The sequence below is a fragment of the Thunnus albacares genome, chromosome 13, assembly GCF_914725855.1.
Source record: "Thunnus albacares chromosome 13, fThuAlb1.1, whole genome shotgun sequence".
NCBI lineage: Eukaryota > Metazoa > Chordata > Actinopteri > Scombriformes > Scombridae > Thunnus > Thunnus albacares.
The window spans coordinates 4,406,593-4,418,652 of NC_058118.1; the positions used below are offsets into that span (position 1 = coordinate 4,406,593).

The window sequence follows — 12,060 nt, forward strand, 5'->3', positions numbered from 1 at the left end:
CTGAAATGGGCTCTCTGGGGACCGCGACAAAACTGCAAACAACTTTCCCTCTTTCTAAGATTCATTGAGGTTTTTAGACGTAGTCATCCTTTGCTGTGCTTGTATTTGCTGCATTGTGTGGGCTACTTACAACCGTAAATGTAGTGTAATACCTTCATATTTGTGTTTATCATGTATTACATGTTAAACTGAGACATTTCCAACTTTGTTCCTATAATGTAATAACAGTCAGTGTTAGTGCATAAATACCATTTCTTGCATTTGTTATCAGTTAATAAAGATGAAGTTAATTAGTGACAATGTATAGCTGGCCAGTGCTACATTAGAGTCTTAACTCTCGGGAAGAATCCTAGTGAGTAGTAGACTAACTAACAGTAGTACAATATGTCATCAGACTAATGAACTCAAAACCATAATAACACAGCAGCATCAGATGTTCTTTTCGCCTGAACAAACCACGACAGATTTAAGTCAGTGGTTACACAACTGATCCCATTAGTTAAGGTTGAAAAACTTTGTGTTTTATTGTATGTATTTTAATATACCCTATGGCTAATGATATACAAATAGAGAACATTTAAAAATGGGGAGATGTAAATCCAAAACATGCAACTTGAAAAGTATATATCAAAAGTTGCTGTTTTACATGTCAGGATTTATCAGTTTATAGTATCTGTGTCACTTTCGTAAGGTTTAGATTATTGGGCTTCTTACCCGTCAGTTCATCCTGTTCTGTACATAAACAAGCAGCGGCTGTAGCTGATGAAAACATGACATGAGGGACTAATTCACAATGATACAAGCAGTTTGTAACATAAGCTGAGTTTGTCATGAGATGAAGGTTATGGGCAGGTCCAGCAGAACCTCACCCACCAACATAAATATGGCCGACCCAGCTCTGTAGAATATTATAAATATTAAGAAACATCTCAAAATGTCACAATTTATTAATTCATTCATTTAAGTATATCTTCTGTAAATGTTATGATCCTTCATTATGGTCTAAACATTGTTCAAAGCTTCTTTTACAATGTAACATATGTGCTTCTAGAGAATATTAAATCCTTTTGACTTTCATTTTGTTTATTACCTAAAATCAATCAAATTTAAAGATAATTAGTCTAAAATAATAATATAATACACGTGTAATATGTCATTAAACTCCAAATTCCAGAAAAATAACCAAACATGTGATCTTGGTGTATCAAGCTACTGCCCTGGTTGAGGGATGTTGACTGAATCTTCCAAATGGACATTTGACACAAACACAAATGTGAAATGTGTTCATCTTTTCTTTTATTTTCTCTTTTTTTTGTTGTGCACTTTTTTGGACAGACGTTGACTCATCTTTTTTACTACCAGGACTTTTGGAGATTCGTTTTTTTTGCCTAAAATGTTTTACCATAAGTTTCCAAGGGCTTTCAGTTTTCTCAGTTTTAATCAATTTTTCCATATTGCATAGAGTACTTCTCACATCCAGCCTTTTCTTTTCACATGGCCAGGCATTTTGACTGAATTGATGTGATCATGGCAGCACGCTGACCTGCACTACCCTTGGACTGAGGAAATTAAGCACAAAAAGTACACCAAAGTGCTTGGATATTGATTACACATATTTGAGTGACACGCTGTACATGCAGCATAATTACATCAGTGTGGATGCCAAACCATTAGATTAGAAGACATGCTCTTCTCCCCCCGATGTAAGGCTCTTCATTGATTTTGTTTTGTGTAGTCGGACTGATGATTGATTCCAGACAATTCCTCCTTGATGAGCCTCAACAACAGCATATAGTTAGTCTGAAAGATTGAACAAAGCCTGATCGCTGTACTGTATTTAAACAAAAGCTGCTGTCACTATGGTTGCTGATGATAGTTTTTTTTTCTCCAGGAGGGCTCCACAGAAAGTGTTTATGAACCAGCCTACAGCCAAACACTGAAAGAAGTCCTACCCAAGTACCAGTGCAGTCCTCTTCTGAGGCATAAACATGAATGGGGTGGCTCAGATCCGTCCATCAATTCTGTAAGTTTATTATCTTTCTATTCAGATTTAGACCTAATCAAACATTGATGTTGCAACATTCAAACCATTTTCGAGTCGAGTTTAGAGAGTGGTGGCAGCTTTAGAATGACTGCTCTGCACAACCAAGGGTCAGCTTCTGGAAACTGCCAGGTCGAGGTGTGACAGAGGTGTTGATCTGAGGTGTGGCATGTTCACTGGTACATGTCGCCTCTTTTAGACTGAAAATAAACCTGTTCCCATATTGTGTGTTGCCTGGATCTTGTGCAGCTGATGCAGGTGCAGGCAAAGCTTTGCAACAATGTAATTAACAAGGACAAAAGGCACAGAGAGCAGAGAGCTGCACACTAGCTGGAACAATTTGCAGAGTCTATCGGATAATGGCTAGTGCATCTGATCAAATGGACTTTTTATTGCTTTTCCTTCCATAATTCCTTTCTTTCTAGTTTTGCTAAAAGTTGTACTTTGTTTCCTCAAGGACCGACCTCAGAGTACAATCAAATTAAAAAGGAACAATAGAAGGTATGTGAGTTTTCATGGCTCATCTTCCTTCCATTTTTTCCATTTCTTACTTATAATTCAAATAGATTCTTTGTAGTTTTTTTTGTCTTTACTCATATTTCATTCTTCAGAATCAACTTATTCCCTATTAGGAAATTAAAACATTTGTCATTTCATTTTAGGTCATGTCTACCAACGTCACCCTTGGACAATGAAACATTAGGTTGGTACAAAAATGATCAAAGCCAATGATGTTCATGTTTTTAATGTTATTTATTACCTCTGAACGGTTAGGACTTTATGTAAACCTAGTAACTTTGTTCTCACACTGCGTACATTTTGAACCCAGCTACAATGTGACAGCTTGTCATCTGCTTCTCTTTCCCCTCCATGTTGTCTGTTGCAGAAAAAGACATTAATCATGCCTGCTGGATGTCATCTTGCGACAAGAAGGACTTATCTCATCAAAATAAAGTCCAGAGCAGAGGTAAAGAAATATGCCTACCTGAGCAATTTCACTATGAAACCATCGTCCACTGAGGTTAGAGACTACACCAAAGAAACCGTTGATGTAGACTTAGTGAGTGTATAAGAGCTGAAGGAAACAGATATAAAATGGTGAATGTAAGACTAGCTGGTATTATCCACCACAGGATCACTGTTAATAGCATTATTGATTTGTATGTTTGACACTATGTGAATTAAGATGAAATAAAGCAGTGTCTGACCTGTGTGGACTGATCCTGCAGAGACGTGTAAAGCTCCCTGTCAGAGCGGCATGTTGACAAGAGATGACAGAGTGAAGGAGCTGAACTCTCAAAGGACACAGACACATCTACCAGCTCAGGTAAAACCACATTACTGTCACCTTACAGCAGGTTTCACCCTCCACATTATGGTGAATATAGTATAGTAGCAATTTTTAAAATAACCCTATAAGCAAATATCCTCTAAATCCTCACATTTTGAATTGGAGCCAGTGCATACAAAGCAATATTGGGCAGCGGATAATATTCCCATTTTTCACACTGTCATTCACACATAACAATCACTTCAGCACCACAAATGATAATTATTTGCAAAGCTGTGCAGGTGGCAGAGTTTAGTCTTTTGTAATCCCGTACCCACATGACAGCGTGTGCATACCTGGCGAACCTCGAGGTTTGTGCACATGTTAGTGCACGTGAGAGAAATGACAGCAGCGGTTGTTTATCTTGGTCTTCTTCCACGCTCCACTTACAGCAAGTGATGGAAACATGGAATGGATTCAATGACAGTAAAGTATTCGTAAGGTGCTACTAAAAATACCATATTAGGCCCTTTTAGATGTTTTATCAGATGATGTTTAAATGTGTCAAATCACAGAAATCTGGAAAAAGCTTCAAGTAAGTTAGTAGGTGTACATGGTTCTGCCAGAGGCTTGAGAAGGGAAAGAGTGAATGCAGAGTTAACGCGAGGGAGGTCAACTGTATGTCAGCCAAATCAGATACACTGTTCACTTTAATCTGCTTTATAATCGTCTTTATAAGGCCCTTTTATATCAGCCCCATGCTCTTTAGGACACTTGGATTTGCGCTATTTTCATGCCAACAGCTGATAGTTGAGAGGGAGACATCACAACAGGACAGCAATGCTTTGAATGCTTTCAATGCACTTATTGTTTCTTTATTTCAGGGCGGTGAAACTGCAGCTGACACAGCAGAATCAATGCACACAACAAGAAGACTAAAGAAGTTACAGAATCTGGTGCAAGCAAAGAGGGGACATCAGAGTGGAGCAGGAAAAGGGAAGAACACATCTGAGAATGATGGTGAGTTATTGTGGGTGATGTTCTTTAACCTGTGCAAGAGGCTGTGTCGAATCTGTTGTTACTGCTATGAAGAATAATATCTGCTTATTTTCAGATGATTTGGCAGACGTGTTGAGTGACAGCAACCCAGTGCTCACCTGCATCGGCCTGGGTAAGAGAACAGAGAAGAAACCCTGTAAAACGGCTCCATCCCCGCAGCAGCGGCGGCAGCAGCAACAGGCCAAAGATGTGTGTGAAGATTCAGAGGAGGAGGGATTTTGGAGCCCACGGGTTAGAGATCATCTGTGGAGCCCTTTTGACTGTTCACAGCCGTGGAGTCCCTTCTACCACACCTGCCAACAGCCCCGACATGAGCTGTGGGGCTGCGGTGGTACCTTATCGCTGCCTCGGACGACAGAATGGGATCGTTTTGAGAGTTTGATACAGGAACTGGACAGCAAACAGTCAGATCTCTCTCCCCCACAAATGATCCGCTCCATCACAGATCTGCACCTCACACAAAACACAGTAAGATATACGTGACACATAAAATATCTAAATGGCTCTGATTGGACTCGGTACTGTAAGCATTTATTTCTGCGGCAAAGTACAGTGCAGGAACTCTTTGCCGTGCTGCAGTTTATCTGTAGCCTGCTCCCAGATCTCTGAAGTATCATTAAACTGTGCTTTGCAGGGCCTGACTTTCTAATTGCATCACAGAGCTCTTTAGGGAACATTTAGACTAACTGAGCTGTGATTTAAATTTCCAGTTAATATTTGTTTTTTAGTGAGTATTCTGAACCAGAGGTTTTACAGCCTATTTCCAGCCTCAGTTAGCACAGTTAATGTGTCATAAACTTGCTAATTAATCATATTGTATCATAATCATAATCACATGAAAACAAAACAGTAAAAAAAAATTAAACAGTACAAGCAGATAATAAATATGAACTAGTTAGACAAAGAATATTCCTCATATATATGAGCTAAAACATGTCTATTCTTAAGAGTGGATTGTTAATAAATTATTACAACATTAATCTCAGAACAACAAGAGTAAACAAATTTTACATGTATACAAACAAGTTACATAGAATTCAGAGGGAACAATAAGGCTGACTATTGAAATGTTAGTGTTCACAATTTTGATTCAGAAGAAGGAAATATTTGTAAATGTTTAAATTGTAAGAAGGAGGGAGAATTTCAGATGTGCTGTGGGATTGTGTTCCAAATTTTAGTGTATGTACAGAAAAATGTTAATCCATAGTTATTAAAAGTGGATATGAGGTTCAGTTCATTTGTATCCGCTCTGGTGAAGAAGTGAAGACGGGAGGAGGTGATAGTATTGTTGATAATACAAATTAATACCACTAAGTACAGTATAATCATAAAAATTTAACAATTTAGATACGAAAATACTACATATGTCAAAGGAGAAAAAATTTAAGATGAATTTTATCAGCTCTATTGTAGAGTCTGGCTATTGTTTCAATTAGTTCTGTGGTAATAAGAGACCAAATTGGGAGACAGGAGGACATTTTTGAAAGTATGATGCCATGAAGATATGTATTAGAAAACAGAAAGTGTAAGATATGGCCTGATCTGGTTGCAAACATATATTTTTCTTTTTCAATTCCTTTATTAGTCTCTGGATATGTTCACATATGAGGTGGGTGTCAAGATAAACACATAGGTGTTAGAAGTGTTAGAAGTGTGTAGATCATCCTGCTGAAACTGGCTGATGCAGACTTTAATATCCCAAAGAGATTATATAAGATGAAGATGTGTAGCTCACAACATGTTCATGAGTAACAGTGTTCTGTGGCTCTGACAAAATCACCCTAGTGATGCAAATTAAGTCATTTTCTCAGACTTTCTCACTTGAGTATGGGCTTGGAGACAAATTTATAAGCCTTTGTCTAGCGGAAGATGCTTCTGAGTTGTATTATGGGATGTGTGGGATGCAGTGTTTTTGGAGTTTGACCCACAGGAACTAAAAGTCAGGATATTTGATCTCCGCTGCTTCAATTTTGACAATTCTTTTTTAAATCTTTCTCTTGTGAGCCTCCCAGCGCTGCAGAAATACAAAATTAAACTGCTGCAGTGCCACTTAGTGCCACAGTATTGGAAAATGTATAGCAAAGTACAATTTATCTCACACAGTTCATACAGGTCAGAGGAAACATGACCAGTTCTTTCATGACTTGAGAGCCTGATGGCATCAAGAGACCAGTAAAAAAGATCTTATTGTACTACACATCCCTGGGGAAGTGTCTTGTTGAAGTATTCTGTTATCTTTGGCTCAGCAGGAACTCTTCTCTCACCTTTGCCAGTGGTGGAATTATGAATAAACCAGCTTTTGTTCAATACTTCATATGGGATCACATGACTGCATGTTTCGCATGAAAGAAACTCAAAAGCACTAATATATTATTAAACTGCCTCAGTGGGGTTAATAGGTTTCATATTTCTGCAAATGGTGAGGTATTTGACCTGCTGTACTGTGTGAAAACTCCTTCCTTTTTCTATTGATATGGCACATTATATTAATGGACACAATACACTGCAAATATGAAATGTATCCACAGTTGTATATTGTTTTTATCATTAAGGACAATGGTATTATAGCCGCTTATCCAATCACTCAGTGTGTGACAGAGAGATCTCAGTTCACTAACGGTCAACGTTAGGAAACGATCCAAGAGTCAGTGTAACAGATGTTGTCAGAGCAGCACTGAATGACAGCTAAACTGAAACTAGTGGCCAACCGGTCCTGCCTCCCCTTTAACGACACCTCTATGGTTTATTATGTCAGGAAAAAGTAAGAATATAGATCAGCAGAATATTGAATAAACTAAACATCAATACAGTAAATAGTACAAGATCAGTGTAACATGATTAGTCAAATACAAATCACAATATTTATACTCAGGATATAAAAAAATGTACCATATCTAAGAACTGTCCAGCTGCCAGAGGTTGACCTAATTTAAGAACACAAACCACAAACAGAGAATAAACACCAACTGTTTATGTTGTGTGGTCACGTAAGAATACACATTGTAAACAGATAATATGCCCATCTGTCACCAGATAACACACAATTTAATCTCTCTTTTATCCCGACAGTTAACCAGATTTGGGAGATTTGACGCCTTCAGACAGCACTCGCCTTTGATGAAAACACAGGATAATGGAAGCTCTCTGGTAAGAGAAGAGAGCTTGTCTTTCCAGGAATTTAGCTTCCTAAAACATCCTCCGCACCAAGCCAAAGATGATTTTTAGAGAGAAAATGTACATTGTGTTTATTTGGCAGTTGCGGGGGAGCCGTCTATTTACAGGGTGTTTTGTTTTTTAAACAGGATCAGAATGGTGAACCAACCAAACTGAAGCTGCAGGGAAGGAAGATGGAGACCTCATCACAGAGTGACAGGAGCCACATCAAGGCCTTGCCCGAAAAAACTCTGACAGCCATCATCGTATGTCATGCACTCTATAAAGCTTACGTTAATACAACCAGTTTTAAGTTCACGGCGCCCTGCATTTGCTGCAGTTCACACCTAATGAAATAACATCTGTTCCCAACTAGACACTGCTGTTAGCTTCACACCTGTTCTGCCAGACTGCAAACTATCAACCAACCTATCGTTTGCCATTTTACTGAAAGGGCTTCACAGAGAGTGTTAAAATTAGCACTAAAAAGTACAGCAAGACTGACAACCTGCATGACATGTGGCCACATTATCTGTCAAACCTGGTTCAGAAATAAATATGGCTCTATAACATGACTATGGCAGGTTTTACCTGATTATCCATCATATTTTTGTTATTTAAAATTGTATTTTCATCAGTAATAAATACAATGAGACTGTTTGAATGATCATTTAAGATCCAAATATTTAAATTATATATATTAAATTGCATAAATTAAATTTGCCATTCATGAATGACTTGCCAAAATATGTTTTAATTATATTTTTGTGTAGCACTTTATGGAGAACAAAATACATGCTTAATTGTATGAATCATTGTATGAATCAATGCAGGGTGTGTCAAGAATTCCTTTAGCTCACCATAGACAAATGAAAGTCACTATGAGTTTATGTGATTAGGTAACATTTATTCATCAGTTAATGATTGTTAATTTACAGTCATTCATACATTTATATGTTAATTTACATGCCACCAAATGATCTGGAACCCAGCATGCATGTGCATTTGATCAGCCTCTCTGAAAGCATATTCAGATCACAAACATCTGCATGTTGCTGCGTGACTCAGCAGTCTTTGTTTATGTCACGTTTCACATTTACCAGTAAGGGAGTGGCATATGAGTTTAAAAAAATATATGACATTATATTTTTTGGCACTCTGGGGATGTGTCTCATGGTGTTCGGTCCAGCATCATGCAGATGTTTGCATCTGACAACCACTTTGATAAAAACAGCTTCATTTTAGAGTCAAAAATGATTAGAGATATCATAAATGAACTTTTAGACTAGTCACAAATGGTATCTGTACTGTGAATCCCATCAAACTGTTGCATGATACAAGGGCAATAATATGACATCTCACTGACACTAGTCCACTATGTCACACATATTTATAGGATCAGTGTGCAGCTGTGTCTGGTTGTATTGTCCTCTTGAGAATTTAGGCTATTTTTAGTAGTTTAGTAAAAACTAACCAAGGATCCAGTATAAAACAGCTTTAGACTCTTATAATGCAATCTAATCATTCCCAGGGGCCCCCTGGATCCAGTTCAGTTCATATTTAAGTGTGTCCCATCCAGAAATTTACACTTGAGAAACAGCTCACTGAGGGACTGATGCAAGTATGGTCCATGGTGTGACCATCTCTGCACAGGAACAGGAAGTTAAAAGCTGAGCACAGATAGTTGGGGATTATGCTCACCACACACCTCCTAGGTCTCAGCTATAAAAAGCAAAGAAACTCTTGCGGGATTAAGTATTTTCCCTGCCAGAGGAGCTGCGTGTCCCAGCATAAAGTGGGATACTGAGCTGTTCCGTCACATGACGAATCAAACGATGCAGCTTAGGGCCTTGACTCAGCTTTCTGGCTGGTTAGCTTTCTCTTTTGTTTGTCCCTAATGCTTGTAGTTGAATATAATGAATGACAAAGAACAAAAAGCATGTACTGAGGGCAGAATAAAAATGTGACTTGGTGTTTTTACTGTGCAGAATGGAGAAACACAGGAAGATAAAGTGGAGAAGAGGGAGGTTGGAGGCGGGTGGCCATTTACAAAAGGACACAGGCGGTCCAGTAACTCGTTGGAAAGCCTCTACAGCCTTAACAGTAGACAAAGCTCCTCAAGTAAGTACCAGGCACAGGACCAAGTGTACTCTTAACACCACAATCCAATGAATTATGCAATCCTTGCAAGTATCCTGTTACTCCCCATTAGATGCACTAATTTGTAGAGCTACACTAACCACTGATGAAGTGATTGACATGTGGACAACTCAATCAGTAGCCTAAACGGCAGAACACAGTACTTAGCTCGTCCTGTATTGACTCCCATTGTTTGTCTTCTGTTCCCCAGGTGGAGTCACCAGTGGGTCAAACTGCTCCAGTAACAGAGGCAGTCTGAGGCTGGAGGATGATCTATCCTACACAAGACAGTTCTGTGGCAGAGCAAGAGTCCACACAGACTTTGTGCCAAGTCCATATGACACAGAATCCCTCAAACTTAAGGTAAACAAGTCTGGAAATTAAATGGTAATGAAAACTGTATAGACACTCTCTACAGGATGAATGCTAATGACTTTAGTGATCCCCTGACTTTTTGTCTAGCCCCACCAGCAGGTATATTTTCTCTCCACGTTGTCTAGTTGGGTTGGCAATAAATTTTCTACAGACATTCATGGTTAACACATAGACGATTGTCTCAAAAACATCAAAGGGGATGTATCCTGATGACTTTATTAATCCTCTGACTTTCCTTCTAGCGCCACCATGAGGCTCATATTTGTGGTTTTGAGTGAAATGCTTGACAGAAACTGGATCGATTGCCATAAAATTAGTTTCAGACATTTAAGCCCCTGTCAGGATGAATTGTTGATCCTTTACTTTTACTTTTTTTTTGACTTACTTACTTGCTTTGCATTTAGCACAATTTGTTTATGCAAATTTTGATTTGGTTTATGCAAATTCCTGCAAAACTACTGACATGCCCATCAGCATCCTTCAGCTGTAGGCCTACTTTGCATTTAGTGCTAGTTAGCAAATGTTCGCACGCTAATGCACGCTAAACTAAGATGGTGAACATGGTTAACTCTATACCTGATAAACATGCATTTTATCATTTTCCTTGGGGTCATGTTAGCATGTTGATAGCAGCATTTAGCTCAAACCAGTGCTGTGTATGCCTTCAGCCTCACAGAGCCGCTAGTGTATCTGTACACTTTAAGTCTTGTTACTAGCCAGTTTGGAGACTGTAATAAAGCATTTTGTATTTATTGTGTTTTGAAACTTACATTTGTATTATGTGAATCAGTAGCGTTTCTGTCTACCTGCCCTGGGACTGCAGATGAAAGTAGCTATAGCTAATTCTGGTACAAATTTCTTCTGTTCGTATATGAGATTAATGTGTTTTTTGTCTTTTTTTGTAAATGATTCATTCAGGCAGGAGATGTGATTGACATCATCTCCAAGCCTCCCATGGGAATATGGACAGGCATACTGAACAACAGAATAGGAAATTTCAAGTTCATCTACGTGGATGTGCTAACAGAGGAGATACATGAGGAAATACAAACCCACAGACTGAGACACAAATATAGATCAACTATCCATGAAGTGTTAAAGCGCCTCAGTTTAGAGGTATTTTGTTACTTATTTTTGTTACTGACTGATTTAATATGGCAGCATTATCATCTTCCATACAAGAGGGTGTTCATTCAGCTTCTGAATGTTTCATCTCCTCTTGCTTTATCAGGAGTATTCCTCATCTCTGCAGCTGAATGGTTACCAAACAGTAGATGACTTGATGAGGCTGAGGGAGCATCACCTGACGGAGCTGAATGTGACTGATCCAGAGCACAGGCATCGTCTGCTCGCTGCTGTCGACTCCCTGCAGCAACTGCGCTGTGAGTAATGAGAAACACAGAAAAGGTCATCTAAGGACAGTGTCATCACGCACATTTTGTGACATGATAAAACCAGAAAAAAGATAAGAGACAAGTGACATCACACCTCAATCAGAATCAGAATCAGAGTCATCTTTATTGGCCAAGTATGTTTACACATACAAGTAATTTGACTCCGGTTTAGTGGCTCTCAATGTACTTACACATAATAACAAAACAACAACCTTCAAAAATACACACAAGGAATGACTATATACAGGTGAAACTATATAAACAGGATACAAATTGTGCAAATAAGTAAAGAGTACACGGAGTGATTAGTTAAATATTAAATTGTATTTACATAATGTATAGTAGGTGGTTCTGTACAGTATATACAGCCTGTTCAGATATACAGTAGTGAGTGAAATTTATTGCACATTTTGCATTTTAGACTTAAATAAGTATATATCATTTGTAGGTACAATGGGTATTATAGTCTTCCCGGGTTATTGCACAGTGCCACAGTGATTTAACTGTTCATAAGTGTGACAGCGAGGGAGAAGAAACTGTTGCTGTGTCTGGTGGTTTTGGTGTATAGTATTTTGTAGTCCCTACCAGAGGGGGGAAATTGGAACAGGTTATGTGCAGGGTGTGAGGGG

At 38.5% G+C, this 12,060-nt stretch overlaps 1 protein-coding gene across 2 annotated transcripts in view; it reads left to right on the forward strand.

Annotated features, from left to right (window-relative positions):
- Positions 1 to 12,060, forward strand: part of samsn1b (SAM domain, SH3 domain and nuclear localisation signals 1b) — a 60,868-nt gene that overhangs the window by 46,892 nt on the left and 1,916 nt on the right. Inside the window, exons 2-14 of one of the 2 annotated variants that reach the window (XM_044370015.1) lie at positions 1,892 to 2,023; positions 2,499 to 2,542; positions 2,704 to 2,744; positions 2,928 to 3,008; positions 3,271 to 3,368; positions 4,196 to 4,331; positions 4,426 to 4,838; positions 7,440 to 7,517; positions 7,673 to 7,789; positions 9,512 to 9,644; positions 9,874 to 10,025; positions 10,956 to 11,153; positions 11,269 to 11,419. In XM_044370015.1, the coding sequence (XP_044225950.1) occupies positions 2,954 to 3,008; positions 3,271 to 3,368; positions 4,196 to 4,331; positions 4,426 to 4,838; positions 7,440 to 7,517; positions 7,673 to 7,789; positions 9,512 to 9,644; positions 9,874 to 10,025; positions 10,956 to 11,153; positions 11,269 to 11,419 (1,531 nt within the window). In that variant the 5' untranslated portion in view covers positions 1,892 to 2,023; positions 2,499 to 2,542; positions 2,704 to 2,744; positions 2,928 to 2,953. Of the gene's footprint in view, positions 1 to 1,891; positions 2,024 to 2,287; positions 2,543 to 2,703; positions 2,745 to 2,927; positions 3,009 to 3,270; positions 3,369 to 4,195; positions 4,332 to 4,425; positions 4,839 to 7,439; positions 7,518 to 7,672; positions 7,790 to 9,511; positions 9,645 to 9,873; positions 10,026 to 10,955; positions 11,154 to 11,268; positions 11,420 to 12,060 lie in introns of those variants that run through there. The other variant, XM_044370016.1, reaches the window with a different exon arrangement.